This window comes from Phoca vitulina, unplaced genomic scaffold (assembly GCF_004348235.1).
Source record: "Phoca vitulina isolate PV1807 unplaced genomic scaffold, GSC_HSeal_1.0 scaffold22, whole genome shotgun sequence".
NCBI lineage: Eukaryota > Metazoa > Chordata > Mammalia > Carnivora > Phocidae > Phoca > Phoca vitulina.
The window spans coordinates 37,057,092-37,084,570 of record NW_022589725.1 but is presented as its reverse complement, the minus strand read 5'-3'; the positions used below and the strand labels follow the sequence as shown (position 1 = coordinate 37,084,570).

Below are 27,479 nucleotides of genomic sequence, written 5' to 3'. Positions count from 1 at the left end.
AGGGTAGATGATCGCACTCAGTTCTTGAGGAAAAATGAAATTTCACAATAGTCCCCCCAACCTTAGCTACGGTCTTGCTTTCTGCATTTTGTTACCACGGTGAACTGCGGTCTGGAAGCAAATGATCCTCCTTTCCTTCTTCTAACATATGGTCAGAAGGTCAATGGTAGTCTAACATTACATCACAGTGCCTACATCATTCATCTCACTTCATCTAGTCACATGGGTATTTAACATCTACATCATCACAAGAAGAATGAGTATAGTACAATAAGATATTTTAAAAGAGAGAGACTACACCCACATAACTTATTATATTGTTCTAATTGTTCATATTATTACTTATTGCTGTTCATCTCTTACTGTGCCTAATTTATAAGTTAAACTCTATCACAGTTATGTATTTATAGCAGAAAACAGAGTTCAGTACTATCTGCAGTTTCAGACATCCACTGGGGGTCTCAAAACATATGCCCCACAAATAAGAGAGGATTACTTACTGTATCTTCATTTTGATCTTTCAAACTTACATGTCATACCTAAGAATTTACTACTTATTTTATTGCTTTAACTTCTACAGCTACATAAAAATACTACTTAAATCATAGTTGGAGGTACAAAGCTACACCTCTACTCCAGTTGAAAATAAGAAAAGAATATCTGCTGACAATCCAAAAACATCCAGAAAGGTATAATTTTGAATATTAAAGACTTAATATTCTCAACATTGACTCTTTTTACTGAAATCCAATAAAGCAAAACTATTCTCAAATCCAAGTGGGACAAGTGGTATTTGCTTCCCTGTAATAATTATTACTTGCCAACAAGTTTGGATCATCTTGAGGAAGAGGAAATGAATCAGGTACATGTACCGAAATTGTCCTTCTAAATTAGCAATTCTTTCCACTGCTATAAATGTCACCTAAAATAATGGACTGCCATTAGGCATATCAACCTGTATTTCTCCAATGTCATCATGCTAAGCTGAGTTGTGCCAGGTAAATGATCCTTTTATACTAAGAACAGGAGGGGAGAAAGAAGGAAAGGAACTATCAATGATATTTTTCACCAGTGTGGGTCAGTCTTGATATTCTTTTACTATTTATTCTGACTCCAAACTTTAAACAGTAGAGAGTCTCTTGATTTTGTTAACCATACATGTAGCTAGCTAGCCTCTGGCTCACCTATCAATATCTAGTCTAATGAATTAAAACAATGTTTATCTTTAAAAAAAAAAAAAAAAGTCAAATACTTTCTCCAACCTCAAAACACATACACACACAGAATGAATAAACTGAATCCTCTTACTGATTTAGTAAATAGAAGCTGAGCTCTAAGGAGGTTTAAAAATGCCAATTTTTACAGTACTCTTAAAAAGTTGTCATTAAAATGCTTCCAATTTGTTTCCAAAGGATTAAATAAAGAACTTCAGGTCTTCTTGGCACCACCAAAGATTTCTGACCCATATGAAAACATCAGAAAAAAATCCAAAATACTTCTATTCTGTCTACATTTTACTGACACTACTAAAAACTGATTCAAGTCTCAATCCTATACTTTTTTTTTTTTTTTTTTAAAGTGGAGCCCAGCTTGGAGTTCGAACTCACAGGAGCTCAAACTCAAAACCATGAGATCAAGACCTGAGCCATGACCAAGAGTCAGATACTCAACCGAATGAGCCTCCCAGGTGCCCCTAAACTTTTTCAAAATGGAAATGGAAAGAAATGGTTTAGAGAAAAGTATGAAGAATACCATCCTGCCAGATATTTGCTTTCCCCAAATACATGATGACTAAGACAATTTCTGACACATCAGTGCTATCTAATAGGAAGCAATTAGTCAGTGCTACTGGCCTGGTTCAGCAGGAGGTGGTGTCTCTTCCTTTTCTGGAACTCCTTGTTCTACAACTTCTACAGTAGCACATAATTCTATTGGTTCAGATACTGAAAAAGGGGCAGAAACCAAGTTAGTAATACTTTTTCAGTGCAAAATTTCTGTTGGGATACTCTGTTAAGTACTGAATAAAAACCAGTAGTACAAACCTAAATTCTTTTAGTTTAGAAAATGTTTAAATATCAGTCATATATTTTACAGGAAACAGTCTGCTCAAGGAACAATGTGAAATTACAAAAGGTTGAGAAGGAAAAGAAAAGTAAGAATGATAGTTAAGAATAGTTGGTTTTGGGAAGATCTAGATTTTTCAAACAAAAGCACTGTTCCATTAACCTGTCATTTAAATCAGTTGAGAATGATTAACAATAATAAGAAACAAGGTATAGGAAATAAGTTTCAATATATAATTCTGATTTGTGGTTTCTTTTTAAAAGACACTGTTTCGAAGGTTGGAGGGAAAGGCAAACAAAATTGTTTTTAAATCACAGGGCCCTGTGTATACAAACCTTCTTTATTTTCTAGCTGCTGTAATGTTTTTTTCTTCTTTTTATCTTCATAAATTGGCCTTTTCTTTGGCAAAGAGTCTTTTGATGGCACTTCAACACCTAAGGGATAAAAATGAAAAACTTTAGGTTTATTCTATTTGTGTATCATCTAAGAAATGCTACTTAAAAAGATAACATTTTAGGGAAGCCTAGGTGGCTCAGTCAGTTAGTTAAGCGTCTGCCTTCGGCTTAGGTCATGATCCCAAGGTCCTGGAATCGAGTCCCACATCAGGCTCCTTGCTCAATAGGGAGCCTGCTTCTCCCTCTGCCTCCCACTCCCCCCGCTTGTGCTCTGTCTCTCTGACAAATAATAAATCTTAAAAAAAAAAAAAGATAACATTTTATTCACCTCAGAGATACATACATTCATGGAAAAATCTCTTTTCTATAGAAGGAGTTTTAAAATTTACATAAACTAAAATACTACTTTCTTGGTGTACAGCTCTGGGACTTTTGAAAAATGTGTAGAGTTATTAAACACAATGAAGATGCAGAACAATTCCAACACCCTGTGCTGTTCTATGTAATCAAACCGTACTTACATCCTTAGCCCTTGGCAACCACTGATCTGTTCTCTATCCCAAAAGATTTGTTTTTTCCAAAATGTCACAGAAATGAAACCTATAGTCTGGGCTGTTGTCATCATAATGAATTTTAGAGTCATCCTCATTGTTATATGTACTAATACTTCATTTCTTTCTATTGCATTCCACTATATGGATATATTACAGTTCCATTATTCTGTAGACAACTGAAGGACATTTGACTTTTTTTCCAGGTTTTGACAATTATGAATAAAGCTTCTACGAACATACGTATTCAGTTTTCTGTGTGAACGTTTCTCTGGGGTAAATATTTTGAGTGGGAATGACGGGACATTAGATAAATATATATTTAATTTTGTAAGAAACTGCCAACTGTTTTCCAAACTGACTTTACAGTTTTGCATTTCAACCAGTAAGGTAGGTGAGTTCCAACTGTCCTGCATACTTGTCAGAAAAAGGCAAGTTATTAAAATTTATGTATTTCAATAAACATGTAGTAATATATCACCGTGGTCTTAATTTGAATTTCCCTAATGACTAATGTTAAACATTCTTTTCATTGCTTATAGTTCTGTTCAAATCTTTTGCCCATTTTTAAATAGGGTTGTTGCTCTTCTTATTGTTGAATACTAAGTTATCTTCACATACTGTGCGTATTAATCCTTGTCAGATATGTGATTTTCAGGTATTGTCTTTGAATTCTCTCAGTGGTGTCTTCTGCAGAGCAAGTTTTTAACTGGACTTCCCAAATATGTTCCTTTTATGAATTATGCTTTTTTAAGTTAAACTAAGCACTAACACAAGGTCACAAAGATTTTCTACTATTTTTCCCCTAAAGTTCTGTAGTTGTACATTGTAGATTTAGATTTACGATCTTTTTGAGTGAATTTTTATGTAATGCGTGAAATTTAGGACTAGGCTTTTGGGTATTCTGGGTTTTTGTTTTTGCATCTAGATACTGAACTGTTCCAACATCAGTTGTCGTCAACACTGTATTTTACTTATTAAACTGCCTCTTCCCCAAAACTGACCATATACAGAGGATTCTACTGATCTATTTGTCTTTATTCCTGCTTTTGCCATTATCACACTACTGATTACCATGGCTTTATAGTAAGTCTTGAAATCAGGTATTTTGAGTCCTCCAAGTATGTTATTTCCAAAAATATTTTGGCCATTCTAACTCCTTCACCCTTTCATACACATTTTAGAAATAGCTTATAGATACTCACAAAATATCCTGCTGCAAGTTTGACTGGAATTGCACTGAATCTAGAGGTCATTTTGGAGAACTGATAATCTCAACAGTATCAAGTGAATGCAACATTTTTCCATTTACAAAGGTCTTTGATTATTTTCATGTTTTTATAGTTTTCAGAATATAGATCCCACAAATATTAGAATTATAACGAAGAAATCCAGTTTATTTGGGGGGGTGCTACTACAAATAATACTGTTTTGATTTTCAGCTCTTAATTACTAGCATACAGACATACAATTGGTATTTGCATACTGGTCCTATCTAGAACCTTGTTAATCTCACTTATTAGCTGTAGGGTTTTGTGTGTGTGTGTGTGTTTTTTTCAGTTCTATATGCCATGATATTTTCTACGTAGGCAGCTATCATCTGTGAATAGAGTTTTACTTTTTCCAATCTGTATGCCTTTTACTTCTTTTTTTTCCCTAATTACCCATGCTAGGATGTTCCAGTACAACATGGAATGATTGTGGTAAGAATGGACATCCTTGTCTTAATTACAATATTAAGATTTAGCATCTATAATTCATCATTAAGTGCAATAGTTGAATATTTTTTTGTAGATCTCTTTTAGCAAAATAAGGAACTTTTCTATTTCCAGTTTATGAATTTCTATCATACATGGATGAATTCTGTCAAATGATTTTTCTTCATCCGTAAGATGATCATGTAGTTTTTCTTCTTTAAATACATTTACTCATTTTCAAAACTGAACCAGCCTTCATTCCCAGAGTAATCTTTATGAGTTTTGATAGTTTATGTCTTTTAAGGAATAGCCCTATTTTATCAAGCTTTTGAATCTATTAGCATAGAGCCGTTCACAATATTGCCTTATCATTTTAATACCTGTAGAACTGTAATGATGATATCCTTCCCCATGCTTTCCTCCTGGTATCGGTAATTTGTGTCTTGTCTCTTTTCTTCCTTAGCCGGTCTAGAAGTTTATCAATTTTATTGATATTTTCAAAGTACTAACTTCTGGCTTCAATGATTCCCTATTAGTCTTGTTTTATATTGCATTGTTTTCTGCACTTTTTTTCTTTCTGCTTACTTTGCTCTTCTATTTTTTAGTTTAAGATGGGAAGCTTAGACTATTGATTTGACCTTTTTTTTCTGAAGCAAGCATTTAATACTACAAATTCTCCTCTAAGCATTGCTTTAGCTGCAACCCACAAACTTTGATATGTTGTATTTTCCTTTTTGTTTTTTTTCGAATTCAAGATACTTTCTAATTTTCAGTAAGACTTCCTCCTGGACTCATGGGTTAGTAAGAAGTGTAGTTTAGGGGTGCCTAGGTAGCTCAGTCAATTAAACGTCTGCCTTTGGCTCAGGTCATGATACCAGGGTCCTGGGATGGAGCCCAGCATCAGGCACCCTGCTCCATGGGGTGTCTACTTCTCCCTCTGCCCCTCCCTCTGCTCATGCTTGCACTCTCTCTCTGAAATAAAATCTTCAAAAAAAAAAATGTTCATCTAATCTCGTAAGTACAAGTCAAACTACTCCATAAAACATTACTAAGATTGGCAAATTACTCTATCCCAATTTCTTCATGACTGCTTTTAGCATTCCAGATAGTTACCTGTCAAATCTGATATCTGGGTGCTAGTTGTACTCATATTTGTTCTCTAATTTCATCTAAAAAACTATATCCCCAATTAAGAATAAAACTTTCTGAAATCTAAGTACTGTGTTTCTCTATATTTACTGTTCCCAGCTGAACATATAATGCATAATTAAGAGGTGGTCATACAGATCAGTTTAAATCTCAGCTCCATGACCTTGGGCAAGCTGTTAAAACTCGGAGTCTCTATTTCTTCACCTAAATGATGGGAATGAAAATACCTATAAGATTTTTATGAGAAAACAGACAATGTCAAAGGTTTATGACAGCATCAGTTACATAATACACACACAATAAATGGTACCTATTACTGTAATTATAGCATAAGCACCAAAATTACTGTCATATAAAAATCTGTGAAATATAAGAACAGGAAATTGAGAGGTCCTAATATATCCTTCTCAATGGAGCAGAGACACTATTTTAAATCATCTTATATGTCAAAAAATAATCAATTATATGTCCAGATTGTGGTCTCTAGACTAAAAGGAACCGAGGCTCCTTGGATAAACAGGTGATTCCAGATCTAAGACAGAAAATGTGCAAGATAAACCTTAGATAACTTGTTGTGTTAGAAAGCAAGGATGGGGTCTAAGAATACTGTAGTCATGTAGAAAAACTCACAGGGACCAACGTGAATGCGCTCCTGTTGGTCAAAGATGGGACAATTTGAATATAAAAAACATGAATGACTTCATGAGATAAACCATATCAATTATATAAAACCCCATTAAAAGAAAATGATATACATCCAAAAAACAAAATTATACTCATTGATCACCTTTGAAGTTGGTAAGACACTAATTTATTATTCTGAAAATTAATAAAGGATAAGAATTAAGCATTTATCCTGGCTTTCCTGCATGAACTACATTTCAGGGAAAGCTTTTCTTTAAAGATTGTAGCTAATAAGTACAAAAGAAATGACAGAATATCACAACTCTGCAATGATCACCAGCTGGTATTATTAGGCTGAATATTAAATTATTATTAAGAAAAGTCAGTGGAGTACTTATATAATGGACAAAGTTGCCAATACCTAAACCCAATGATCAATACTGACATCACTAGAAGTGAGACATCCAGATCACATGCCTCCTAACATGAGGCAATAGGAAGTACACAGTACACTTGGAGGAAGCCAAGCTGCTACATCTAAGAAATTATAAGGGACAGAGAAGTATATTAGCCAACACCAGGAAAATGCCATTAGATAAATCCAGAATATGAGAAATTCTAAAGAAAAATCCAGTATCTATGACAAAGGGTAGTGGTATCAGTGAGAGACAGACATATCAACCAAATGCAATGTGTGGATCTAATCTGGATCCTGATTTGAACAAATCAACTATTAAGAACATTTGGAGGTAAGGGGAAAAATTAAACACAGAAAACCAGATGCTGTCAAGGAATTAATTTTGTTTTATGTAATAAATACAAACTCTTTTAACATTAAAAAAAAATCCTTACGTTAGAGATACATACTAAAGCAAAATACAAGTAAAATAATATGGTGTTTAGAATACACTTTATAGAAGTCATCCCCCAGAATAATGTAATTATCTTACCTATTCTTTACATTTTTTTTTTTTTTTTAAGTAAGCCGTACACCTAGTGTGGGGCTTGTAACTCATGACCCTGAGACCGAGCTGCATGTTCTACCATCTGAGCCAGCCAGGTATCCCTATTCCTTACATTATTATTTGACTTTTCCCACAGCATTTTCATAGGAATTTTCTGCCTAATTCAATTCTCCTTTTGACCATTACAGACCTGTAACTGTATGACAGAAGCTTCTAGACTGTTCAGTCAATTAAAAATACTACTTACCCTGAGCTTGTAGAAGTTTAAGGGTAGCTTCAGCTCTGGCTCTGGCTTCTCTCTGGGATTTAGTTAAAAGTTTCCCTTCTTTTTTTAAGCGTTCTTTTCTTTCTTTCTCTTTTTGCTTTTTCCTTTCTCTCTTTTCTTGTTCTAGTCTTTCCTGCATAAGAGTACATAAATAAGACAAAAATTGTATTGGCATAATTATAAAATTTAAATGTAAAGAACCCAAACTCAAATGTAAAGCTCTTGAGATACATGCAAAGTATTACATTAGGAATACCCAAATGAAAATATTTTAATGGCTGTACAAAATAAGTATTAATTAATGTCACATGAAAGTAGACTAAGTATTGGCAAGGATACATAACCAATTTCTGCATCTGAAAAAATAAAGGTAGAATTTTCTGTATTGCTTCATCTTGTCTGTATCAAAATAGTAACTGAATTACCATACAACTATGACATTTTTAGAATTAGAAGGTTAAAGATAATTTACAGAGCAGAGACTTTTAAGTTAAACACAACTTCATGAACACATACCTCTTCTTTACGCTTAGCTTCTAACTCTTCAAGCCGCTTTATGCGTTCCTCCTCTTCTCTCTTCTGTCGTTCTTCTTCTTCTTTAAGCTTAGCCAGAGCTTCTTGCATAGCCTTTACTGTGGCTTTGCTAGGTCCTTTTTTCTTCTCTTTCTCTTTTTCCTCCTTCTCTCCTTTCTTTTTCTTCTTATCTTTTTTCTTTTTGTCTCCTTCATTGTCATCTATGAAAAAAGAACAAAGGCGAAGTGTTTTTTAAAAAAGTTGTTTCCGGGAGACTGGGTGGCTCAGATGGTTAAGTGTCTGCCTTCGACTCGGGTCATGATCCCAGGGTCCTGGGATTGAGTCCCGCATCAGGCTCCCTGCTCAGCGGGGAGCCTGCTTCTCCCTCTGCCTCTCATGAATAAATAAATAAAATCTTTAAAAAATAAAATAAAATAAAATAGAAAGTTGTTTCCTAAAGCAGTGATAAGCAAACCCCAGAATTCAAGGACCATATTGGGCCAAGGCTGATGCCAGCAGCAAGGTAGGTCTCTAGCCCTATCAAGAGGGTAGCCAGAATAGCTCAAAACCGTCCGGCTGCCTCCTTAGAAGCCTACAACACTGGTGTTGCTCTAAATTGTCCTGAGGGATCCAAGAAGAGAGGAGGATCCTGACAGCAGGAAGAAGATATACTGTATCTAATGTATCTCTTAATCCATGGTATCTGAATTCCTGCCTAAATTCTGTAGCTAGTTCTGCCTCTATAAGATGGGGATGATAAGAATGATGCCTACCTTACAGGGATATTAGGAGGACAAAATAAAAAACATAGATAATTATATTCCAAGAGGTCTACAGCATTAAAGTTTATGAAACTACTTTTGGGGTGTTACTCCTCAAAGATGTCCAGATAATAAAAATTTGGTTAAAAAAGATAGGTCAATTTTTCCATTGAAAGCTTTCTAGTCTAAAAAAACCTATATGAATCATTTGATCTTTATTCTCCTTCTGAAGGAGGAGAATTTTAGTTAGAAAACTTACTTTTTGTTAATTGGTTCTGGCATAAAAACTTGGCTTACTGTTGCTTAAAAGATGTTAACTTATTTCAGCATGTTTTTACTTTTCTATTTCATAGATTGGATTGGGTTTTTAAAAACAAGAAAGTTGGGGCGCCTGGGTGGCTCAGTTGTTAAGCATCTGCCTTCGGCTCAGGTCATGATCCCAGGGTCCCAGGATCGAGCCCCGCATCGGGCTCCCTGCTCCACGGGAAGCCTGCTTTTCCCTCTCCACTCCCCCTGCTTGTGTTCCCTCTCTTGCTGTCTCTCTCTCTGTGAAATAAATTTTAAAAAACCTTAAAAAATAAAAAACAACAGGAAAGTATTTATAAAAATAAAAAAATTTTAAAACAGGGAAGAATTGTTATTATCTGACACTAAGATATCAAAAAGAATAAATTTATCTTTTAGGCAACTTGCAGACTTTATCAGCAGCAAAACTGTTTTCTTTCACAGTGAAATTCTTTAAAAATCCTAGTCTGTACACAAACCTAATTTAAAGATATTTTATACTATATATAAATGTTTAACAGTGAAAATCAAAAGTATTTAGATATAATTTTTACAAGTCCTCCTTTAAAATTTAAGTCCTTGTATAAGCAAGGGCAAAAACCAATATGACTTTGGGGCAAAACTTAGGACTATCAAAACAAACCTTCAGCCCTTTCCTTGATAATGTTACCAACCTTCAGCAGCTGTGGGAGTCTCTCCTTTCTCTTCAGAGGCAGGGACTGCTCCAATATCAAGGGCCACTTTGGATTTTACAGCTTCTTCTTCAGATTTCTTTTGAGACTGTTTACTCTGATCCTTTTTCCCAGACTCTAGCTCTTCTTTTTCTTTCAGCTTCCGCAGTTTTGCTTTTTCTTCATCTCGCTTTTTTCTTTCACGTTCTTTCTTTTCTGCCTTCTTTTGGGCCACCGTCTTAATTTTGAAGGAGTCGTCGTCGTCTTCATTCCCACTCTCCACATTAGGACCTGGCTTATTCTTTTGATTTTTTTTCTGTCCTTTTCTAGACTGCAAAAATTCATCTGATTCATCACCACTTTCACCTGAAGAATTTACTCTGGAACGCTCTTTAACTCTTTTACTGTTATCCTCATCTTCTTCTGATCCATCCCCCTTTTTATTTGATTTCTGAACTTTCCCTTTAGCTTTTTTAGAAAGTTTATTAAAATCATCATCATCATCATCACTCCCAGAGTACATTTCCACTTTTGGCTTTGCAGTCTTTTTTGATTTTGAATCTTTATCTTCCCATTCTTCACTATCATTATCATCAAAACTTTGTTTTTTGCCTTTCTGTCCTTTCTTTTTTTTATCTTGTTTTGAGGTGGATTCTTCTTCATTATTTTCTGTTGGCTAAAAAATTTCCATTGTTAAAGATTTTAATAGTTACATTTTATTTTTTAAAATAAGAGAGTCCTCAATCATGTATTTTACTAAGTTTTTTACTCAAAATAAGGTCCATTTTTACGAATATAAAACTTGACCAAGTACCAGAAGCTAGCCTAGGCCTCAGGCACATTTCACATTCACTGGAAATGTCAGAATCCAGGTGCTCTGAAGCAAGTACTAATCATCAGTTCACATTCACTACCTTCTCAAATGGCATACAGAGCCTATGAGGAAAAGGAAAGAAAAAAAAATATGCCTATCACTTTCCCATTACTTTGAGGCTATTCAAATTCAAAGAATGAAAAAGAAAGAACACAGAACACCGAAGATGGGAAATGTTCTACCTCCAAATGTACCAATTTTATGAATAGGCAACATTATCACAAAACACGTTTAAATTCCCAAATAAATGTTTTTATATCTGTGAAAGTTTTAAAACACATTTCCTAAAAATTGTTTTCCCTCTTTGGCATCAGAATTTATAGAAATTTTTAAATAACATATTCACACTGCTCAAAAGCTTCCAAAAGCAGCTCCCCAAAACTGGCACTAGGACACAGAACAGGTAACAATGGTCTGTTTTTCACCTTTACTGCAGCACTTTCTCTGTCAGCTTTGATGCCTTGAGCTTCCCAAGACAATTCTTCCAGTTCTTTCAGGATATCGTCTTCACTAGAAAAGGATTAAAATATATTCTGAGGCACTGAATTAGCTTAATAAGTCAATCTAGTACCAAAGCTAATAAAAATCAAATATATTTGAAATATACTTACTCAAAGTCTGGCTTTCTTTTATCCTTTTTCTTTTTCCCCTTTGACTTTTGAGGTTCCTGTTCTTTGGCAGCACCAGCTCCTTCTATTTCTGCAGCCAAGGCATCGAGATCAATGTCATCCTTGGCACTTAAATGAAAATAAAGAAGACCTAAATGTTACTCGAGAGCAAAATAATCTACCACATTAACAAAGAAGTTTTTTTTTTAACATTTTGACTTTTCTCATGTATTAGCAGCCCACTGAGAAAAATCATTTGGCAAGTTCTTTCATGACAATACTTGAGTTATATCTACTTATCAGCCTCCCTGCATCTGTTTCAATAAAGTTACACTCAAATCAGAAAGAACTATAATGAACAGCTCCAGGAAAATCTAGGTAACAAGAGAAGGAAATTAACTTTTGTTGATATCAAAGTTTTTTGATGTGTGCCTGAAACAAATTATTTATAAAATGGAGAGAGCTTAAAAGATAAAACAAGTCTTATAACTTTATTATTAATAGCAACACCTAAATATTTGAACAGCTATTATTACTTGGAATAGTAGAAATTTTAGAGCTGGAAGGAACTTTAGAGTCCACCTAGTCTATTATCTCATTTTGCCAAGAGGAAAACTAAGATGCACAAAGTTTGAATGCCTTGGGCAAAACATCCAAATCTAAATGAATTAGGAATGATTTACTAAATTAAACACATAAAACATCCAAAACCCAGAATCAAATCTGCTCATAATCTTTTACATTCTTGGTTTCATTTCTGGTTCTATCCCACAATGTCCTCACCTACAAATATTGGAATAAACCAAACTATGTTCCAGTTACAAACTACAGAAAACCAAGGAAGTCGGTCTGAGATGTACAAATATGAAAGGTAGATGAATCCAAATAAATGATACAGTAAGAAAACAAAAACTTCGAGACGCCTGCGTGGCACAGTTGGTTAAGCGCCTGAGGTCCTGGGATCGAGTCCTGCATTGGGCTCCTTGCTTACCGGGGAGCCTGCTTCTCCCTCTGCCTGCCATTCCCCCTGCTTGTGTGCTCTCCCTCTCTCTCTCTCTGACAAATAAATAAAACCTTAAAAAAAGAAAAAAGAAAACAAAGACTTCATGCAACATGACCCCCCACTTTGCACACCTCGTCATAAAGATGCTTCATTTCAGTAAAGAAAATTTCTTGAGAATAACTTTTAGCTCTATGATAAATATAATTTTAAGATTAACAAGACACTGAGGATATAAAATTTATTCTCAAGGGTCTTAGAAGAGACAGATAGCAAATCAATAAACCAGGAGTTGCAAAATGCCAAATGCCAAGAAGTGAAGGAATTTATGCTTTTATAATAGTTGTCCAGAACTGAAATAATTCCCTTTTGTCCTATATTTTAGACAGTGTATTTGAGAAAGATTATGTAACACTGAACTGCTGCATTGGAGAGGACTTCCTGAAGCATGAAATCCATAATCATAAAGTCAGACACTTCCTGGCAGAAGACAAGCCTGGAACCAAGTGCTGAAGGAGCTGGACAAAGCAGATGTGCATATCATATCAGACACAAGAAGTACAAAAACCTAAAGACAAAGTACGTGATGTCTAAAGAAGACCCATAAAAGGGTATCTGAACCAACTGAGGTGTTTTTCGTTAAGTTATGGGTTTCATGACCCAACCCAAGATCAAGGGACCCAGTAACAGGGGTGGAGCTAGACAGGGTATTTTTAGCAATCTTTCCAAGTGACTTTGGGCCCAATTTGAGTAGTTATCCTTTTTAATAAATGTAGAAACCAAGGCATGGAGAATTCACCCAGGATCACACAAGACAGAGATGGGATTTGAACCCAGAAGTTCTGATTCCACAATAACAGACTCTTAACTCTGCTTACATAACCAAATTTGCATTTTAGAAAGCTCCCTTTGGTATGAGTGGCAGACTAGAATCTGAACTAGTTAGGAAGCAGGAAGACCAGTTAGGGAGCTTTTATAGTTATTTATAATGAGAAATAATGAACACCTGACTTGCAGCAGTGACAGGCAAAATGATATTATAAGATACATATTGAGGGAATCAATCAGCAGCACTTAAGTGACCAACTGGATGTGTTAAATATAGACGGGAAAGAATCAAGAACCATCCTTAGGTCTCATTAAATAAGAGAAACCTAAGCCTGGCCAAGCATCAACCAGCAGTATCTCCAAAGGCACCCCTGCCAATATTTCATACCACAGAAGCTTCTAAACACAGGGTGAGATGGGAAGATGGTTAATGACTGAAGGTTGGCACCTCACCTCCAAAAATCTGCCAGCTCTCACCTGAACTATATTCATCTTATCAGAATACCTTGTGACTAGCTATATTTCCAGAGCATTTGGTTTCATATTACTGAAACAAACATCTCCAGGATAATAGTATATAGGGCTACCTTTGCATGCTATTGAGTCTGGCTAGTACTAAAAGACTGACAGGTTTTTGGGTTTTTTTTAAAGATTTTATTTATTTGAGAGAGAATGAGAGTGAGAGAAAGAACATGAGAGGGAGGTGGGTCAGAGGGAGAAGCAGACTCCCCGCTGAACGGGGAGCCCAAGGCGGGACTCGATCCTGGGACTCCAGGATCATGACCTGAGCCAAAGGCAGACGCTTAACCAACTGAGCCAACCAGGCTTCCCAAGACTGACAGTTTTGGAGTGCTTATCATATATCAAAGCATTGTGCTGATCAACCGCTAGACATACTATATATCACTTACTCCTAACAACTCCATCAAGTTAAGCTTAAAGATGATAAAAAGAATTTACAAAAGGCTTAGAAAATAGCATACGAGGAACTCCCAAATCTGACACCAGAATTGTGCTGCCTTCCTTAAAAATAGGAAACCATCAAGTTTCTGAAATTGTCTGAAAAATTCAAACATACCTACAAAATATATCAGTGATACATAACACAATTTAAGTCTTAACCACAATGGTTTCTAAAGTGTTCCTTCAATATGTACTGAAGTTTTTGCCCCAGACTCAGGAAGAGGTCCTAAAAAGTCAACCATACTGCAATGACAGGACGTGAAAGTGACACACATATAATATCAGTTGAAATTTTATACCTACATTTTCAGTGCTACTCTACTATAAACTACAGCTTTAAGATTTCTATAAACCAAAGAATCAAATCTAAAATCCAGTCATGCTGATAAGAAAAGCTTTAAAACCTTCAAGAATTCTATAAAAGTATTTTTCTATAGGTATGTCTTTCTGCAAACTACTTTTCCCTTTAACAAACCCATAACATTCCTATTAATATTTCCTGTGACAACCCCCAATCCTTTATTCTAAACTTACTACTGATTTACAGAGATAAAAAACAATTTTCTGTTGTACTGTTTTCACATGGCACATTCTTCCATCAAAACAATAAATATAACTTAATGGCCTTTAAAAATAAAGCTATTAAAAAGTTATGTGTAGATTTTTGAGAAACAGCCAAACTATTTTCTAAAATGAGTTTACCATTTAATATTCACAACAACAACATATGGAGATGTCCATTTTTTCCCCCCACATTCCAGCCAGTATTTGATATTAATGGGTACTGTTCAAGATGCTCTAAAGGATATGTGGTGGTATCTCATCATAGTTTTCATTTGCATTTCCGTAAAGGCTAGGGTAATTAAACATTTTTTCCTGCGTTTATTTGCCATTCATACGTACTGTTCAGTGAAATGTCTGTTCATATCTTTTGCCCATTTTATAATTGGACTGATTGAATGCTGACTTTTGAGAACTCTTTTTATGTTCTGAGTCATTGGTTGAATACGGTTTATACATTTTCTTCCAGTCTGTAGCTCATCTGTTAACAGGGTTTTTATCAAAGCAAAAAATTTTCATTTTCACAAGATACTCTATCAAAATTTTATGAATCATGCTTTTGGTGTTATGACTAAGAACATTTCACCATGCCCTAGAACTTGAAAATAAAACCTGTTACCTTCTAACAATTGTGTGCTTTAATGTTTTATGTTTAAATCTATGATCCATTTTAATCTTTTTTTTTTTAAACCTATGGGTACTCAGCTGCTCCAGGAACATTTTAAAGTATCCATCCTACACTGAACTGCTTTTGCACTTTTGTCAAAAATCACTTAGCTATACTTGTATAGGGCTATTCCTGAGTCCTTTATTCTCTACTGATCTATGTGTCTCTCCCTCTGACATTAACAATTATGATTAATGGAGCTATATAGTAAGTTCTGAAATCAGGTGAAATGATTCCCTCCCTTTATTATTCATTATGAGAATTGTTTTATCTATTCTTAAGTTGGACTTTTCAAATATATTTTAGAATAATCTTGTATATATCTATGAAAAAAGTCTTGCTAGAATTTTAATAGAAATTGTGTTAATTATATACAAAGAGATTTGAAGAGAACATCTTCATTATGTTATATCCATAGACTGGAAGACAATGTTTCTCCATTTATTTAGATCATTGATTTCTTCCATCAGTGTTTTGAAATTTTCACAAAACTAGTGTTTTTTAAATAACTGGAGATTTTAAAATTCAGTTTCTACATACTCATTACTAATGTACAAAAATATGATTAGATCTTTATGTTGATCTGGTATACTGCAACCTTGTTGAACTCACTTATTAGTGCTGAGTTTTAAAATGGATATTCTACAAACATCATGCCATTTGCATATAAGATCAGTTTTATTCATTTCTGATCTGTATTCCTTTTTTTCTTTCTTTATTGCACTGGCTAAAACTAGTGTTATGTTGAACAGCAGTGGTGAAAGCGAACATTCTTGCCTTGTTCCCAATCTCAGAGTTTTTCACCTCTATGTTAGCTGTAGGTTTTTTGTAGATAACCTTTTCAAACTGAAGAAGTTTCCCTCTATTTCTAGTTTTCTGAGTTTTATTATGAATGGGTGATGTATTTTTGTCAAAAGCTTTCTGTATCAAATAAAAACAGAAAAAATTTTTTAAGTTTTCTGCATCAACTGGTGTAATCATAAATAATTTTTCTTTAACCTGTTACCAGGGTGCATTACATTGATTGGCTTCTGAATAATGAACCAATCTTGCATCCACCTGAATTCACTCCACTTGGTCATGGTGTATATTTTTTATATAATGCCAAGATGTAGTTGTACTCAATTCTATTTGTTAACATTTCATTAACAACTTTTGCAATCTACATTTATGAGGTTATCAGCTGGTAGTTTTCTTTTTTGTGCACACCACTTTCAACTGGCTTTGAAATCAGGGTAATACTAGTTTCATAAAAACATCTGGAAGGGTCTCCTCTCCTGTTTTCAGAAATGATTATATAGACTTGGTGTTAATTCTTCTTTAAATATTTGGTAAACCAGTAAAAACGTCAGACTCTGGAGATTTATTTTTCAGAACATTTTAAGTTATAAATTCAATTTCCTTAAGAGGCATCGGGCTCTTCAAACTGTCTATTTCACCTTGGTGAGTTTCAATAGTTTGAGAAGTCTATTTCATTAAAGTTATCAAATTCATGTGTATAGAGTTGTTCAAAGTATCTTTTTTTTATCTTTTTGATGTACAGCTATAATACTATCCCCTATTTCATCCTTAAAGGCCTGTATCTAGTAAACACACTGATTCACTAATTTGTAACCTTCCAAAAGAAAGCAGTAGGCCCAAGTAATTTTACTGGTGAATTATAGCATTTAAGGAAAAAATTATACCATTTCTCCACAATCTCTAGAAAATAAAAGCAGAGTCTCCCTAACTCATTCTGTGAGGACAGCATTACCCCAATACCAAAACCAAAAACAGTGTAAGGTAAAACTACAATATCCTTCATAAACAAAGAGGTAAAAATCCTCAAAAAAAAATATTAGTAAATTGAATCCAACAATGTATAAAATGAATTATACACTACGACCAATTGGAACTTATTTCAGATATGCAAGATTTGAATACAAGAAATACTGTGAACAACTATATGCCAACAGATTCAATGACTTAGATAAAACGGACAAATTCCTAGACAAACTACTACAACTGATTCAAAAAGTAGAAAATCTGAATACACCTTTAACAAGCACTTGAGTCATTAATCTAAAAGTTTCCCACTAAGAAAAGTCCAGGCCCAGATGGCTTCACTGATGAATTCTATGATACATATAAAAAATTAACTTCAGGGGCGCCTGGGTGGCTTAGCCAGTTAAGCAACTGCCTTTGGCTCAGGTCATGGTCCCAGGGTGCTGGGATCAAGTCCCATGTCAGGCTCCTTGCTCGGTGGGGAGCCTGCTTCTCCCTCTGCCTGCCGCTCCCCCTGCTTGTGCACTGTCAAATAAATAAATAAAATTAAAAAAAAAAAAAGAATTATCTTCAATCCTTCACAGACTCTTCTGAGAAAGAGAGGAGGGGGAGGGGGCAGGAGGGAGGGAGGAAAAAAAAAGAACACTGAGGCCAATATTATCCAGATAACAAAACTAGACAAAGACAGAAGGACAGAAGGTACAGATGAAAAAAAATACTATCACACCAAATCCAGCCACATATAAAAAAGATTACACATCACAACCAAGAGGAATTTACTTCAGGAATGCAAGGTTGGGTTTAATATACATAAAAGCAACGTTATCAACCGCATCAACAGGCTATGGAAAAAAAAAACAAACCTATGATCATATTAACTGCCACACCAAATAAATTTTATGAAACCCAACACCTATTCATATAAAAATACTGGCAAACAAGAAATAGAGATAAAGACCTAAACAAACAGAAAAATGTTCCATGATCATGAAGTGGAAGATAATATAGTTGTCAATTCTTCCCACCATTATCTACAGATTCAACTGCTTTGCAAATATCAACAAACTGATTTGACACATTAAATGGAAAAGCAAAAGACTGAACAGTCAACACAACACTGAAGAACAAAGTTGGAGGATTTTACCCTATTTCAAGACTTACTATAGAGCTTACTATCAAGACAATGGAGTAAAAAAAGATGCAAAATCTGTTGACCTTGGGTGTGGCAATGAGGTTTAAGATGAAACAAAAACCAAAAGCAGAACTCATGAAAGAAAAAATGATAATTTAGACTTTATTAAAATTTAAAGCTTCTGCTTAGAAGGATACTGATAAGAAAATGAAAACACAAACCACACAGTAAGAGAAAGAGAAAATACAAGCACACCTTCCTTTATTATGCTTCATGGATACTCTGTTTACAAACTGAAGGGTTGTGGCAAGCCTGCCTGGAGTATTTTTCCAATAGTACTTGCTCATATTGTGCCTCTGTGTCACAGTATTTCAAACCTTTACATTATTGTTATATTTGTTATAGTGATTTGTGATCAGTGATCTTTGATGTCACTACTGTAATTGTTTTGAGGCACCACAAATCACACACACATAAGACAGCAAACTTAATAAACACTGTGTGTGTTCAGACTGTTCCACCAACCAGCCATTTCCACCATATATTTATCTCCCTCTCCTTGGGACTCCCTATTCTGAGACACACCAATATTGAAATTAAGCCAATTGATAACCCTACATTAGCCTCTTAAGTGTTCAAGGAAGAGTTATACATCTCTCACTTTAAATCAAAAGCTAGAAATGATTAAGTTCAGTGAAAAAGATACGTTGAAAGCTGAGACAGGCTGAAAATTAGGCCCCTTGTACCAAACAGTAAGCCAAGTTTTGAATGCAAAGGGTAAGTTCTTAAACAAAAGTGCTTCTCCAATGAACACACGAATGATTTAAAAAAAAAGTGAAACCACCATATCACTGATAAAAGTTTTAGTGGCCTGGATAGAAGATCAAACCAGCCACAACATTCCCTTAAGCCAAAGACTAATCAAGAAGGCCCTAACTCTCTTCCATACTATAAAGGCTGAGAGAGGTGAAGAAACTACAGAAGAAAAGTATGAAGCTAGCAGAGGCTGGTTCATGAGGTTTAAGGAAATAAGCCGTCTCCATAACATCAAAGTGCAGGGTGAAGCAGCAAGTGCTGATGTAGAAACTGTGGCAAGTCATCCAGAAAATCTAGCTCAGATTATTACTGAAGATGGCTACAATAAATAACAGGTTTTCAGTGTAGACAAAACAGCCTTACAACGGAAGATGTCATATACAAATTTCATAGCAGCTCATGGATCAGAGTAATTTTGGCTTACCAAGTCTCATTATGTAAGAAATACATTTTGTTAGGCTATAGCTGCTAGAGATAGTGATTCCTCTGATGGATCTAAGCAAAGAAACTGAAAACCTTCTGGAAAGGATTCACCATTCTAGGTGACAACATTTAACATTCATGTGGAGGGATCAGTATTAATAGGAATTTGGAAGAAGCTAATTCCTACCCTCATGGATTACTCTGAGGGGTTCAAGACCTCAGTAGAGGAAGTAAATGCAGATGTGGTAGAAAAGAGAACTAGAATTAGAAGTGGAACCTGAAGATAAAACTGAAATGCTGCAATCTGATGATAAAACCTTTAACAGATGAAGTTGCTTCTTACAGATGGGCAAAGAAATGATTTCTTGAGATGGAATTTACTCCTGGTGAAGATGCTGTGAAGACTGTTGAAATGACAATGAAGAATTCAGAGTATTACATAAACTTAATTGATAAAGCAGCAACAGGGTTTGTTGCAATTTTGAAAGAAGTTCTACTGTGAGTAAAAATATGCTATCAAACAGCATCACATGCGACAGTAAACTCATTCATGAAAGAGTCAATCGACAAAATTTATTGTTGTCTTCTAAGAAACTGCCACAGCCACCCCAAACTTCAGAAACTCCCAACCAATGTGATCAGTCAGCAGTCATTAACATCAAGGCAAGACTCTACTCCAATAAAACAATTATGAATTACTGAAAGTTCAGATGATGGTTAGCATTTTCTAGTAATAAAGTATGTTTAAGTTAATATAGGTATATCCTTTTAGACATGCTATTTTTCACACACAACAGACTATAGTACACTTTAATATAATTTTCATATGCACTAGGAAACCAGAAAACTGATTTGATGTGCTTTATTGCAGTAGTCTAGAACCAAATGTGCAGTATCTCTGAGGTATACCTGTATTTGCAAATCACTATTGGCTAAAGTACTTGTATCCAAAATATGGAAAAAAAAAAAAAACTTTTAAAACTCAACAATAAAAAAAGAACCCAATTAAAATATGAATAAAGATCTTAACAGTCACTTGAGAGATAAATAAATGGCAAAAAAAAAAAAAAAGATAAAAGCTCATCATTTGTCATTAGGGAAATGCAAATTAAAACAAGGAAATAGGGATTGCACTGAATAGTATAAGATTGCTCTAGGTACCACAGACATTTTAACAATATTTGTTCTTCAAATCCATGAGCATGGAATGTTTTTCCATTTCTCTGTGTCTTCCTCAATTTCTTTCACGACTGTTCTGTAGTTTTCTGAGTACAGATCCTTTGCCTCTTTGGTTAGGTTTATTCCTAGGTATCTTATGGTTTTTGGTGCAATTGTAAATGGGATCGACTCCTTACTTTCTATTTCTTCTGTCTCATTGTTAGTGCATAGAAATGCAACTGATTTCTGTGTGTTGATTTTATATCCTGCCACACTGCTAAATTCCTGCTTTAGTTCTAGCAATTCTGGGGTGGAGTCATTTGGGTTTTCCACATAGAGTATCATGTCCTCTGCGAAGAGTCAGAGTTTGACTTCTTTGCCAATTTGGATGCTTTTTATTTTTGTTGTCTGACTGCTGAGGCTAGGACTTCTAGTACTACATTGAACAACAGTGGTGAGAGTGGACATCCCTGCCATTTTTCCTGACGTTAGGGAAAAAGCTCTGTTTCTCCCTATTGAGAATGATATTCGCTGTGGGTTTTTTTTTTTTTTTTAAAGATTTTATTTATTTGACAGAGAGAGACACAGCGCAAGAGGGAACACAAGCAGGGGGAGTGGGAGGGAGAAGCAGGCTTCCCGCGGAGCAGGGAGCCCGATGCGGGGCTCGATCCCAGGACCCTGGGATCATGACCTGAGCTGAAGGCAGACGCTTAACGACTGAGCCACCCAGGCGCCCTCGCTGTGGGCTTTTCATAGATGGCTTTTATGATATTGAGGTATGTTCCCTCTATCCCTACACTGTGAAGAGTTTTAATCACGAAATTGTACTTTGTCAAATGCTTTTTCTCCATCTACTGAGAGGACTATATGGTTCTTGTCCTTTATTTGATTTGCAGATACTGAACCACTCTTGCAGCCCAGGAATAAATCTCACTTGGTCGTGGTGAACGGTCCTTTTAATGTACTGTTGGATCGTATTGGCTAGTATCTTGGTGACAATTTTCGCATCCATGTTCATTAGGGATATTGGTCTGTAATTCTCCTTTTCGGTGGGGGTCTCTGTCTGGTTTTGGGATCAAGGTAATGCTGGCCTCATAAAATGAGTTTGGAAGTTTTCCTTCCATTTCTATTTTTTGAAACAGCTTCAGAAGAATAGGCATTAGTTCTTCTTTAAATGTTTGGTAGAAATCCCCTGGGAAGCCATTGGCCCTGGACTATTGTTTGTTGGGAGATTTTTGATTACTGCTTCAATATCCTTGTTGGTTATGGGTCTGTTCAGGTTTTCTCTTTCTGGTTTCAGTTTTGGTAGTTTATGTGTCTCTAGGAATGCATCCATTTCTTCCAGATTGCCTAATTTGTTGGCATATAGTTGCTCATAATACGTTCTTATAATTGTTTGTATTTCTTTGGTGTTAGCTGTGATTTCTCCTCTTTCACTCATGATTTTATTTATTTGGGTCCTTTCTCTTTTCTTTTTGGTAAGTCTGGCCAGGGGTTTATCAATCTTCTTAATTCTTTCAAAGAACCAGCTCCTAGTTTCATTGACCTGTTCTACTATTCTTTTGGTTTCATTGATTTCTGCTCTGATCTTTATTATTTCTCTTCTCCTGCTGGGTTTAGGCTTTATTTGCTGTTCTTTCGCCAGCTCTGCCAGGTGTAAGGTTAGGTTGTGTATTTGAGACCTTTCTTGTTTCCTGAGAAAAGCTTGTATTGCTATATACTTCCCTCTTAGGACCGCCTTTGCTACGTCCCAAAGGTTTTGAACAGTTGTTTCATTTTCATTTGTTTCCATGAATTTTTTAAATTATTCTTTAATTTCCAGGTTGACCCATTCATTCTTTCGTAGGATACTCTTTAGCCTCCATGTAACTGAGTTCTTTCCAAATCTCCTCTTGTGACTGAGTTCCAGTTTCAAAGCGTTGTGGTCAGAAAATATGCAGGGAATGATCCGAATCTTTTGGTACTGGTTGAGACCTGGTTTATGACCCAGCATATGATCTATTCTGGAGAATGTTCCATGTGCACTAGAGAAGAATGTGTATTCTGCTGGTTTGGGATGTAATGTTCTGAATATAGCTGTTAAGTCCATCTGGCCCAGTGTGTCATTCAAAGCCCTTGTTTCCTTGTTGATCTTCTGCTTAGAAGATCTGTCCATTGCAGTGAGTGGGGTGTTAAAGTCCCCTACTATTATTGTATTATTATCAATGTGTTTAATTTTGTTATTAACTGGTCTATCTAAATGGCTGCTCCCATGTTAGGGGCATAAATATTTACAATTGTTAGATCCTTTTGTTGGATACACCCTCTAATTAGGATATAGGTCTTTCCTCATCTGTTATTATAGTCTTTGGTTTAAAATCTAATTTGTCTGATATAAGGATTGCCACCCCAGCTTTCTTTTGATATCCATTAGCATGATAAACAGTTTCCCACTCTGTCACTTTCAATCTGGAGGTGTCTTTGGGTCTAAAATGAGTCTCTTGGGGGGCCTGGATGGCTCAGTTGTTAAGCGTCTGCCTTCAGCTCAGGTCATAATCCCAGGGTCCTGGGATCGAGTCCCGCATCGGGCTTCCTGCTCTGCAGGAAGCCTGCTTCTCCCTCTCCCACTCCCTCTGCTTGTGTTCCTGCTCTCACTCTCTCTCTGTCAAATAAATAAATAAAATCTTGGGGCGCCTGGGTGGCTCAGTCGTTAAGCGTCTGCCTTCGGCTCAGGTCATGATCCCAGGGTCCTGGGATCGAGCCCCGCATCGGGCTCCCTGCTCCGCGGGAAGCCTGCTTCTCCCTCCCCCACTCCCCCTGCTTGTGTTCCCTCTCTCGCTGTGTCTCTCTCTGTCAAATAAATAAATAAAATCTTTAAAAAAAATAAAATAAAATAAAATAAAATAAATAAATAAATAAATAAATAAAATCTTTAGGATAAATAAATAAAATAAAATAAAATGAGTCTCCTGCAGACAGCATATCAATGGGTCTTGCTCTTTAATCCAATCTGATACCCTGTGTCTTTTGATTGGGACATTTAGCCCATTTACATTCACAGTAACTACTGAAAGATACGAATTTAATGCCATTGTATTAACTGTACAGTCACTGTTTCTGCATATTGTCTCTGTTCCTTTCTGGTCTATATTACTTTTGGGCCCTCTCTTTGCTTACAGGATCCCTTTTAATATTTCTTGCAGGGTTGGTTTAGTGATCACAGATTCTTTTAGTTTCTGTTTGTCCTGGAAGCTTTTTCTCTCTCCTATTTTGAATGACATCCTAGCTGGATAAAGTATTCTTGGCTGCATATTTTTCTCATTTAGCACCCTGAATATATCATGCCAGTCCTTTCTGGCCTGCCAGGTCTCTGTGGATAGGTCTGCTGCCAATCTAATGTTTCTACCCTTGTAGGTTACGGACCTCTTGTCCTGAGCTGCCTTCAGGATTTTTCTCTTTGTCTTTGAGATTTGCAAGCTTCACTATTATATGTTGATGTTGATCTATTTTTATTGATTTTGAGGGGGGTTCTCTGTGCCTCCTGGCTTGAATGCCTGTTTCCTTCCACAGATTAGGGAAGTTCTCCACTATAATTTGCTCCAATATACCTTCGCCAACCCCCCCTGGCTTCTTCAGGGATCCCAATTATTCTAATATTGTTTCGCTTTATGGTATCACTTATCTCTCAAATTCTTCCCTCGTGATCCAGTAGTTGTTTATCTCTTTTTCTCAGCTTCCTTATTTTCCATCATTTTGCCTTCTAGATCACTGATTCTCTCTTCTGCCTCATTTATCCTAGCAGTTAGAGTCTCCATTCTTAATTGCATCTCATTAATAGCCTTTTTTATTTCACTTGATTTGGTTTTAGTGCTTTTATTTCTCCAGAAAGGGATTCTCTGGTGTCTTCTACACTCTTCTCAAGCCCAGCTAGTATCTTTATAATCGTTATTCTGAAATCTAGTTCAGACATCTTACTTATATCCATACTAATTAAGTCCCTGGCAAGCAGTACTGCCTCTTGTTCTTTTTAAGACTTTATTTGGGAGACACAGAGAGAGAGACAGAGAGCACAAGCAGAGGGAGCTGCAAGTAGAGAGAGCTGCAGGCTCCCCACTGAGCAAGGAGCCCGATGTGGGACTCAATCCCAGGACCCTGAGACCATGACCTGAGCCAAAGGCAGATGCCTAACTGACTGAGACACCCAGGTGTCCCTCTTGTTCTCTTTTTTGAGTTGAGTTTTTCCCATCTTGTCATTCTGTCCAGAGAACAGATGAATGAGAGAACAAAATACTAAAATGGCAACAACCCCAGAGAAATATACACTAAACAAACCAGAAGAGAACCAAAACCAAAAAAAATTTTTAAAAAGAAAAAGAATATAATCAGACCAGTGAACTGAACCGAGCAGTACACTCAATCCTGTGTGTATTTTAGTCTGTTAAAAAATTAGATCCCAAAATTGTAAAGAAAGAAAAACTTATACATGTACAAAAATAAAGTACTATGAAAAAATAGAATGTAACTATAAAAATGAAAATTAAAAGAAAAAAAAAAAAGGACTATAAACAGGTGAACAGGACAAAGCAATACACTATATCCTGAGTGTATTTTGGTAGCTTTGTTAGAAGAAACTACATCTCAAAATTGTAAAGAAAGAAAAACATATACACACAAAAATAAAGTTAAGTACATTGAAAGGATAGAATGTAACTATAAAGATGAAAGTTAGATGAAAAAGAAAAAAAGAATATTATCAGACAAGTGAAGAGAACAGAGCCATACACTAGATTCTGGGTGTATTTTGGTCTGTTAAAAGAAACTGCAGGGGCGCCTGGGTGGCTCAGTTGGTTAAGCGACTGCCTTCGGCTCAGGTCATGATCCTGGAGTCCCTGGATCAAGTCCCGCATCGGGGTCCCTGCTTGGCAGGGAGTCTGCTTTGCCCTCTGACCCTATCCCCTCTCATGTGTTCTTTCTCTCTCATTCTCTCTCTCTCAAATAAATAAATAAAATCTTAAAAAAAAAAAAAAGAAACTGCATCCCCAAATTGTAAAGGAATAAAAACTTATATACATACAAAAATAAAATTAAATATAATGAAAGGATAGAATGTAATTATAAAAATCAAAGTTAAAGATTTTTTAAAAAGAGCTGATAAACTGGTTGAAAAATGAAAGAGAAAAAAATTAAAATTGAAAGACTAAAGATTCGTGGTGGAAAAAAACCCACAAATTCTATATACTATTTTCCCCTAGGGCTGGAGTTTTGCAGTTCTCTATGATCCATAAACTTCATCTTAGCTGGATGTTCTTGCTGATCTTCTAGGGAAGGGGCCTGTTGCACTGATTCTCAGGTGTCTTTGCCCAGGGCAGAATTGCACCACCCTTGCCAGGGGGTCAGGCTAAGCAAGCAGCTCCAGATTGTTCCATGTGGGTTTTGTTCCCTGAAGGCTTTCTGTGCATCTTTAGAGGATGAGAATGCAAATGGCAACCTCCTAATCTCCAGCCCCAGAGCTGAGAGCTCTGGGCCCCACTCCTCAGTGTGTCCTCAGGGAAAAGCAGTCAATCACTCCTGTCTCCCTGGACTCTGTCCGCACTCCATGCTCACCCAGTCTGTGACTGAGCATTTCTATCTCAGGCACTTGACACCGTTTCAAGTCTCCAAACTCTGCAGACTCCTGTAGTGCACACCTGCGCCACTCCTGGATGGATGTCTGTGGGGGGGAGGGGGCGTCTCGCTGCGGTTCTGCCTCTCACTGGGCCCCTGCTCGAAGGGTGGTTGGCCAACGGGGCTACGTTTCATGGTATATGGCAACCTGGAGCTGAGAGGCCCCTCCTGGGCTTGCTGATTGCAGCCGGCTTCCCCACTCTGATTCCTGGGAACTCTGCCACACTCAGGCACCCCTGGTCTTCCTGTGCCCCCAAGAATCCTGAGACCACACTGTCCCACCTAGGATTCCACCCCATGTTGCCACCTGAGCACCTTTCAGGCACGGACATCGCTCACTGGAGCAGACTTCTAAAAGTTCTGATTTTGTGCTCTACTGCTATATCAGTTTCCAGTGCTGCCTTCCCCCCTGCCCCCCGGTTTATCTTCCAATATATTGCCTCGGATTCACTTCTCCAGACCTCCTACCTTGCAGAAGGCAGTCACTTTTCTATTTGTAGAGTTGCAGCTATTCTTTTCTTAGATCTCTGGTTGGGTTCACAGGTGTTCAGAATGATTTGATAGCTATCTATCTGAATTCCAGGGACCAGGCAAAACTAAGGTCTCCTACTCCTCTGCCATCTTGGACTATGCCAAATTAAAACAAGGAGACAGCAATTCATACACACCAGAATGACTAAAATCCAAGAAATTGACAGTATCAATTGCTGGTAAGAATGCAAAATAGCTGATTCTAGGCTTGGGGTAAGCCTGGAGCATCTTGTAATACCAGAAGGTAAGTAATTAACATCTCCTTCCTACCTACCCCTCCCACCCCTACCCAAAACAATGAGCGTATAACCAAAGGAATGTAGACACCAAGTGAAAGTGCACTCAATGGCCAACAAGAACAAATTAATTTCTTAATTAGAGCAACAAATTAATACAGTATTAGATTACAAGCCAAAGTAGAAAATATTATCCTCAAGTCCATACTATTAGAGACGAATGAATAAATGGGGATCAGACAAGTCTCCCATACAGAAGAATTCTAAGTAAGTTATGCAGACATGCCATCATCAAGGAAATAGATAATTTCTCACTGAAGTGTAAGCAACACACA

General features: G+C 36.3%; 1 protein-coding gene across 3 annotated transcripts in view; it reads right to left on the bottom strand.

The window, feature by feature from the left end:
* The window catches only part of EIF5B (eukaryotic translation initiation factor 5B), a 95,901-nt gene that overhangs the window by 45,771 nt on the left and 22,651 nt on the right, over window positions 1–27,479 (bottom strand). For all 3 annotated transcript variants that reach the window (XM_032419893.1, XM_032419895.1, XM_032419896.1), the window contains exons 2-8: window positions 11,426–11,551; window positions 11,240–11,324; window positions 9,944–10,616; window positions 8,227–8,444; window positions 7,693–7,843; window positions 2,400–2,498; window positions 1,854–1,943 (exon numbers count right to left, since the gene is read on the bottom strand). In XM_032419893.1, the coding sequence (XP_032275784.1) occupies window positions 1,854–1,943; window positions 2,400–2,498; window positions 7,693–7,843; window positions 8,227–8,444; window positions 9,944–10,616; window positions 11,240–11,324; window positions 11,426–11,551 (1,442 nt within the window). The remainder of the gene's footprint in view (window positions 1–1,853; window positions 1,944–2,399; window positions 2,499–7,692; window positions 7,844–8,226; window positions 8,445–9,943; window positions 10,617–11,239; window positions 11,325–11,425; window positions 11,552–27,479) is intronic.